Raw genomic sequence first — 7,500 nt, 5'->3', positions numbered from 1 at the left:
AGAACAGGAACAGATGCGACGCACACTTGTAGCAAACTTGGAGCAAGCAGGGCTTGCTTGCGGTGTGTGCGTGTGCGTCACAACCGGCGCCTACGGCTGTGCGCATGTTGATACGCATCGCAGGAGAGGAGGGAGAAACAAATCGAGCGCACCGATACACAGAGAGAGAGAGAAGACGGACAGACAGACGGACAGACAGACAGACAGACAGACAGACAAAAGGAGGGCCAGCCACACAGACAGACAGACAGACAGACAGACAAAGACGGACAGACAAAGAAAGACAGAGACATAGCAAACGCCCACACACACACACACACACACACACACACACACACACACACACACACACACACACACACACACACACACACACACACACACACACACACACACACACACACACACACACACACACACACACACACACACACACACACACACACACACACACACACACACACACAACAAACGCACATCTGGCCGAGGCTGGGCGCCTTCTTGCCGTTCTTTGAGTAGTTTGGGCCGATGCGAACACGGAACTCGTGTCCATCCCCGTTCTGCCACACATTCTCGCCGTCCCTCTGCTCATACAAAGGGCAGAAACGAAGGTGGGGACAAAGAACAGAGAGGGGGGAGGGAAGAGGGGTGGCCAGTCAATCACCATGGAAGATCCATAGCACACACACACACACACACACATACATACACACACACACACACACACACACACACACACACACACATACATACACACATACATCGGTGGCGCTGGCGAGCGTCGTCGCCGACATGAAGATGTCATCCGCCTCTGCCGGCATTGCGGTCATGTGTGCGCGTGTGTATGTGTGTGTGTGTGCGTGTGTGTGTGCGTGTGTATGTGCGTCCGAGTTGTTGTTGGTGTGATAGTGTGATGTGAGACCACGGCCTGACTGTGTTGTTGTTTGTCTCCAGCAATCGTCTTCTTCCTCCTCTTTCTCTTCTGTGTGTTTCTATCTTTGGCTGACGACGAAAATCATCACGAACAGGAGCGAGCACAGGATGGGGTGGTGGTGGTGTGACTGTGACAACACGACCACGCACTTGCACTCCTTCCAACCCCACCCCTCTTCCCTTTCCTCTTTGACCTGCATTGCTTGGTTGTCTTCAATGGATACACACACACACACACATACACAACAAACCAACAGCGATCTGAAACGAAGAGAACCGTGTACACAGAAGACTTGTTGTGGATAGCAACAGCAGCGAACAAGAGAGTGGGTGGATGGTGTGTTGGGCGGGGGTGGTGGTGTGGGTGTAGAGGGGGGTTGAATGGCGGCACGAGCCAGTGTGTGTGAGAGAGAGAGAGAAGGAATGTGAACTGATGAGAGCACAAGCGGCAGGCGTGTGCCATGAAGTAGATGTAAGCTGTTGGCGTTCTTTGGAGGATGGTGGGGCCTGGCTGCAGGCGATGCGTCTAGTCTGATGATGTCTTTGTTTCGTCGCGCTCGGCCTGGGCCCTCATTGCGGCCTCCTCGGCCTTGGCCTGCAGGTCAGCCATCGTCCGCTGCGCCGCCTCGCGCGTGTAAAACGCATCCAGCGTCTAATGGTGGTGATGTGACGGTTCACAAGAGAAAAGAGAGAGACAGAGAGAGAGGTTGTGAGATGGATAGTTATCTCACCGAAGCAACATGTGTGTGCGTGTGCGTTTGTATTTGCATTTGCATTTGTGTGTGCGCGTGTTTGTATTTGTATTTGTATTTGTATTTGTATTTGTATTTGTATTTGTATGCGGAGTATTTGTATTTGTATTTGTGTGTGTGTGTGTGTGTGTGTGTGTGTGTGTGTGTGTGTGTGTGTGTGTGTGTGTGTGTGTACCTTTGGCCCGATGCGCTTGAGCATCTCCTTGGGGAAGAGGCGCAGGAGCTCCCAGCCCTTCTCCAGCGACTGGAACACCGTCCGGTTCTCATACGGACCTGCAACAGCACAAGCACACACGAAGCCAGAGGTGGCGGGGCGTGGATGGGGCAGAAGGCGTTTGAACGACACACGAAATGAACAGGCTCGAGGTGAGAAGGGGAGATGAAGTTGCCATTACACCACAATAATAACACCATGCCACCACCGCCACCACCACCACCGGCACAATCACGCTGCATGCCTCACCCTGGCTGATAAAGTGCCGCTCAAACTTCTCGAGAAACTCGAGGTAGAGGAGATCCTCGGAGGTGAGCGCCTCCTCGCCAACAACAGCCTTCATTGCCTGCACATCCTTGCCAATCGCATAGCACGCATACAGCTGGTTGCTAACGTCGCCGTGGTCCTTACGCGTCATGCCCTCGCCTGCACCGCAGCAACCAAACAAGCCGAGGGGAAAGCAGGTGACGCAGTGAGAGGGTGTAGAAGCAGGGACAGCGGTGGTGGTGGTGGTGGTGGTGGGCAACACAAGCGGAAAAGAACATTTTCCAGACGCAATTGGCAATAGGAAGAGCACCGTGCAGTGCACACCACAACACCACACAACACAACACAACACAACACAGCACAGCACAGCACAGCACAGCACAACACAACACAACACCACACAGCACAACACAGCACAGCACAACACACCACAACACAACACACAAACACACCACAACACAACACAGCATCACATCACAGTGGCAACGGGGGCCGCACCGATGGCGCTCTTCATGAGACGGGAGAGGGAGGGGAGGACGTTGATGGGCGGGGAAATCTGGCGGTTGTGCAGCTGGCGGTCGACGTAGATCTGGCCCTCCGTGATGTAGCCCGTCAAATCAGGGATGGGATGTGTAATGTCTACAGCAGCAGAAAGAAGGGGGGGGGGGTTCGTTACACAGCGGAACATTGGGAACAACACGGGCGAGAGAGTGGTAGCGACACATCACAGCTGTTGTTGTTGTTGTTGTTGTTCACGACAGCAATCTTCCCTCGCTCGAGCACGCTTGACTTGACCAACAAGACTGACCGTCGTTTGGCATGGTGAGGATGGGAATCTGTGTGATGGAGCCGTTGCGGCCCTCAACACGGCCCGCGCGCTCGTAGATGGTCGCAAGATCGGTGTACATGTAACCGGGGAAACCGCGGCGGCCTGAAAACCCACAACGGCAGTGGCGGTGGTCGCGGTGGTGGTGGAAGCGGGGTGAATGAACTCATGATGATGGAAAAAGGCAGAGTACTGTGCATCCCAACACACTCTCGCAACAAGCGCTGCTGTCAACGCAAACCACATCGCACGCCCACATGCATGCATGCACGAACACACGAGTGCGAGTGCACGACCTCAAACAACCACCATCACCACCACCATCACAATTATCATTGCCACCACCACCACCACCACCACCACCATGTATTACCTGGGACCTCCTCGCGAGCGGCAGAGACCTCACGAAGGGCTTCGGCGTAGGAGCTCATGTCCGTCAGGATGACAAGGACGTGCTTCTCGCACTGGTAGGCAAGGTACTCCGCGGTGGTCAGGGCAAGGCGGGGCGTGATGATGCGCTCAATCGTCGGGTCGTTGGCCAAGTTCAGGAACAGCGACACCCTGCCACACACACACACATACGCAGCACACGACCGGTGAGGACATCACACCATTCACCGTGGGCCACCAGCCAGCCACAACACAACACGACAAGCAGCATCATCTACCACCACACGCAACACCATCACCACTGTTGTAACCGTCACCACCACCACCATGGTCATCAAAGTCTCCCCGAGGTCGTGATTGCATGGTGCGCACCTCTCCATGGACCCGTTCTCCTCAAAGTCCTGCTTGAAGAAGCGGGCTGTCTCCATGTTGACTCCCATGGCCGCAAACACAATGGCAAAGTTGTCCTCGTGGTTGTCCATCACGCTCTTGCCCGTGTTCTGCTTGACAAGACCGGCCTGGCGGCAAATCTGCGCTGCAATGTCGTTGTGGGGGAGACCAGCGGCAGAGAAGATGGGAATCTTCTGCCCGCGCGCAATACTGGCAGCGGCAAGCGTGCAAGTGAACGCCATGGTGATGGTGGAGAGGGTGCACGTGAGGGGAGGTGATGAATGCGGTGGTGGTGGCAGAAAAGGGGAGGGTGCGGTCCGTGCATGTGAGAAGTCAATGAAAACGAGCAAACCACAAACAACAGACGACAACAACAAGCTCAGCCGCACTGCAGTACTGCACACACACACACACGCACACACACAGAGAGGTGCGGAGGAGAGGTGGCACGCACCTGTTCATGACGTCAATGGCGGAGATACCGGTCTGAATCATCTCCTTGGGGTACAGGCGCGTGTACGGGTTGATGGGCTGACCCTCAATGTCAAGGAAGTCCTCAGCAAGCACACGTGGACCTACGATGAAGCAGCAGCGGCAGCAGCAGCAGTCGTCGTGCATGAGCGGTCGTTGAGGCGAATCACATCGTGGATGCAAATTTGTGAAGAGAAAAGAAAATGACCACACACACAACACACAAGGCACACACAGACAACACATACAACACACACACACACATACACACACAACACACACGACATACACGAGACACACACAACACATACAACACACACACGACGCACCGTTGTCGATGGCCTTGCCGCTGCCATCGAAGACGCGACCAAGCATGTCCTCGGAGACGGGGGTGCGGAGAATGTCGCCAGAGAACTCACACACAGTGTTCTTGGCATCAATGCCTGCACCGCACGGCAAAAAGACAGTCACGTCAGACCAACGCGTGCCAACAACCACTAACCACCATGAGACACATTGGGGACGTCCACTGTGCATGTGGAAACAGCAAGAGGCATTTGGGACGCACCTGATGTGCCCTCAAACACCTGCACGACGGCGCGCTTGCCAGACACCTCAAGCACCTGCAGCCACACCAAACCAACAACATGCATCAAACGTGGTGGTGGTGGTGTAGTTGTTGTTGAGGCGATGGGCGTGAGCCGGTATGTCGGATTGCAAGCACTGACAACACACATAACCCGCAATCACAAGTGTCTGCATCCGGGAATCATAGCACCTGGCCGCTGCGGATGGTGCCATCGGACAGGCGAAGGTTGACAATCTCGGAGAACTTGGGGAACTTGACATTGTCCAGCACAACCAGAGGACCGTTGACGGCCGTCACGGTGCGGTATGCTGGATGGTTGCAGAACGGGAAACATGAACCACACGGAGAGCGGAGGAGTCGACAACAAAACAGCTGGGGGGGATGGAGCACACTACATGCCTGCTCCTCCTCTCTGTCTCTGTCTGTCTCTGACGCTCTCTGCTCTCTGTCACTTTGTTTTCCATCTCTCTCTTCTCTTCTCTCTCTCTCTCTCTCTCTCTCTCTGGTGTCAGGGAACACTAGCGCCCCTATAACCGTACTCCCTTCAACCAGTCAATGCGGCTGGAACACACTCCGGCTAGTGCAGGTATGGACAGCCACGAGCGTAAATAGGGAGCGGCCAATCTCTCTCTCTCTCTCTCTCTCTCTCTCTCTCTCTCTCTCTCTCTCTCTCTCTCTCTCTCTCTCTCTCTCTCTCTCTCTCTCTCTCTCTCTCTCTCTCTCTCTCTCTCTCTCTCTGTGTGTGTGTGTGTGTGTGTCACACACAATCACACACGCACACACAACCACCACACAATCACACTGACCAAGGCGTGGCTGTGCGATGTAATCACGGACAACAGCCTCCGCGTGGCAGCGGGCAGCATCTGTGGAAGTCAGGGACATGGTGGACCAGTCTATTGTCGTTGCGTCGTGGTTTGGTGTTGGTGTTGTCGCGCGTGCGTGGTGAGCGAAGATGTGAGGGCAAGATAAGCACAGCAAGCACCGTGATTGTGGTTGTGACGTGTGTTGTGAGAATGTGATTGTGGTTGCAGCTTTATTTATTGCTGAGTGCGCACTCTGGAAGGGAGAAGCAAGCCGCCGAGCTACAACTGTGTGCAGTACCACCAAATATAGCTCTGCCTCCGCCTCTCCAACAACAGCGCACACAGGGAGCAAGCCATGGGCCCCTCCACACACCTTGTTGTGGTTGATGGAGACAGGGGAAGGGGTGGAAGCGTGGGCGATATGTGGAGCAAAAGGAGATGAACAAGCCCTGTGTGCTGCTGTGCGGTGTTTGCGCTTCCTCCAAAGTGGACGATTGGCGAATATCTTCAAAGACACCTCCCAAGCAAGGGATCTGGGAAACTTTGCCTTTGTGAACGAACGACAAGGTCAAAATTGCTTTTGGGCATTACCCTCAACTTTTCTTCTTTTTTTTTGTATTGTTGCAGAGAGAGTTGTGAGTCATCGCCATTGCTTGGGCCCGTTGCACACGGCAAAACTCGAACACAAACGACGACGAAGAAAGAGCAAGCAGGAGAACGCGGTGAGTGGGATGGATGGTGGATGGTGTGAGGAAGAAGGCAAGGGGGGATGGCATGGTGGAAGAGCAAAAGGTTGCGGCTTTGTGTGGGCTTTGGTGACAGGGAGAGATCAGCAAGCTCACACCCGTGTTGTCTGCAAAACAGGCTGGCATCATGAGCGACTGGACAGACAACCCGTTTGCACAGGGCGATGACAACGCCGACAATCCGTTCAGTGACCCCTCGGTATGCATCGTGTGTCGTGCGTGCGTGCGTGTGTGTGTGAATGTGTGCGTGCGTGCGCGTGTGTGTGTGTGTGTGTGGGTGGGTGGGTGTGTGTGGGTGGGTGTGTGTGTGTTGTGCGTATGCTCTGTGTGTGTGTGTGTTGGAATGGACGCCAACCTCATGTGCGCACATGTGCAAAGCCTGTCCTGACACGGATGAATGTGCGATATGACTGTGGGTGTTTGTGGTGCATGTTCTCAGGTGACTGGAGCACAGACAAAAGTGCCCGAGTACAACCCGTTTGATCAACCAAAGGTGCGCTTCTCATGCGCACATGGAGGCGTGCGTGGAGAGTGTGTGTGTGTATGTGTGTGAATCTGTTTCATGTGACAGCATCATGTGTGACAAACAAAACAATGCTGAAAGGAAGAGTGGCTTTTCGAACACATTCACTCACACACACACATACACATTCATTCACACGCACATACGCACACGCATACACACACACACTCTCTCTCTCGCACCAATGTCGCCTGCGTGTAGACATCTGATGTGAACCCCAACAGTCCAACGGCAACGACGACGGCTGCGGCGGCAACCACGTCTTCGTCATCGACCAATGCGGCCGTGTTTGGCTCCTCTTCACCAGAGCCCGCCACCATGCAGCCCTCGCAGCCTGCACAGGACTCCAGCAGCACCGATGCAGACGTTCGTGTGCTTCTGTGTGTGTCTTTGTCTGTGCGTCTTGTCTGTGGCTGTGGCTGTGGCTGTGTCTGTGTCTTTGATTGCTCCTTCAATGTCTTTTCTCCCTCCCCCTCCCAATGTACCTGTGCCACACCCCTCATTGACCTCGATGCATTCTTCCATCTCCGCCTGTTCTCCCTCTCATCTGCATCCTCTCACGTCCATCTTCGTGGTGCTTGTGCGCTGAGTAG

At 54.5% G+C, this 7,500-nt stretch overlaps 3 protein-coding genes across 3 annotated transcripts in view; 1 reads left to right on the top strand and 2 right to left on the bottom strand.

Moving 5' to 3' along the window:
- The window catches only part of PTSG_07987 (uncharacterized protein), a gene marked incomplete at both ends in the record, with an annotated part of 2,807 nt that extends 1,986 nt beyond the window's left edge, over positions 1 to 821 (bottom strand). Inside the window, 2 exons of the mRNA XM_004991739.1 lie at positions 478 to 584; positions 762 to 821. Of these exons, the coding sequence (XP_004991796.1) occupies positions 478 to 584; positions 762 to 821 (167 nt within the window). The remainder of the gene's footprint in view (positions 1 to 477; positions 585 to 761) is intronic.
- A 311-nt stretch (positions 822 to 1,132) lies between these two features.
- On the bottom strand, positions 1,133 to 6,128 carry PTSG_07986 (vacuolar ATPase B subunit). The gene is made up of 13 exons (XM_004991738.1): positions 6,012 to 6,128; positions 5,639 to 5,728; positions 5,022 to 5,140; positions 4,812 to 4,866; positions 4,573 to 4,686; positions 4,227 to 4,347; positions 3,755 to 3,982; positions 3,366 to 3,553; positions 2,975 to 3,097; positions 2,665 to 2,805; positions 2,149 to 2,325; positions 1,861 to 1,958; positions 1,133 to 1,585 (listed from the first exon to the last, which is right to left on the bottom strand). The coding sequence occupies exons 2-13, from the start codon at positions 5,715 to 5,717 to the stop codon at positions 1,460 to 1,462; spliced, it is 1,569 nt and encodes a 522-aa protein (XP_004991795.1). The 5' UTR covers positions 5,718 to 5,728; positions 6,012 to 6,128; the 3' UTR covers positions 1,133 to 1,459.
- Positions 6,129 to 6,511: 383 nt separating this feature from the next.
- PTSG_07985 (uncharacterized protein) overlaps positions 6,512 to 7,500 on the top strand; it is a gene marked incomplete at both ends in the record, with an annotated part of 4,057 nt that continues 3,068 nt past the window's right edge. The window contains 3 exons of the mRNA XM_004991737.1: positions 6,512 to 6,583; positions 6,824 to 6,877; positions 7,109 to 7,273. Coding sequence (XP_004991794.1) covers positions 6,512 to 6,583; positions 6,824 to 6,877; positions 7,109 to 7,273 — 291 coding nt within the window. The remainder of the gene's footprint in view (positions 6,584 to 6,823; positions 6,878 to 7,108; positions 7,274 to 7,500) is intronic.

Source organism: Salpingoeca rosetta (genome assembly GCF_000188695.1).
Source record: "Salpingoeca rosetta unplaced genomic scaffold supercont1.19, whole genome shotgun sequence".
Classification (NCBI taxonomy): domain Eukaryota; class Choanoflagellata; order Craspedida; family Salpingoecidae; genus Salpingoeca; species Salpingoeca rosetta.
This window is presented reverse-complemented; position numbering and strand designations above follow the sequence as displayed.

Bases quoted from the DNA above. Each gene is read 5' to 3' on its own strand.
- PTSG_07986 (XM_004991738.1), bottom strand. From the start codon at position 5,717: ATGTCCCTGACTTCCACAGATGCTGCCCGCTGCCACGCGGAGGCTGTT. The intron at 4,348-4,572 runs GTGCGTCGTGTG...GCTTCATCGTAG, and splicing joins CGGCAAGGCCATCGACAACG to GTCCACGTGTGCTTGCTGAG. The intron at 1,959-2,148 runs GTGAGGCATGCA...GTGCTGTTGCAG, and splicing joins GCGGCACTTTATCAGCCAGG to GTCCGTATGAGAACCGGACG.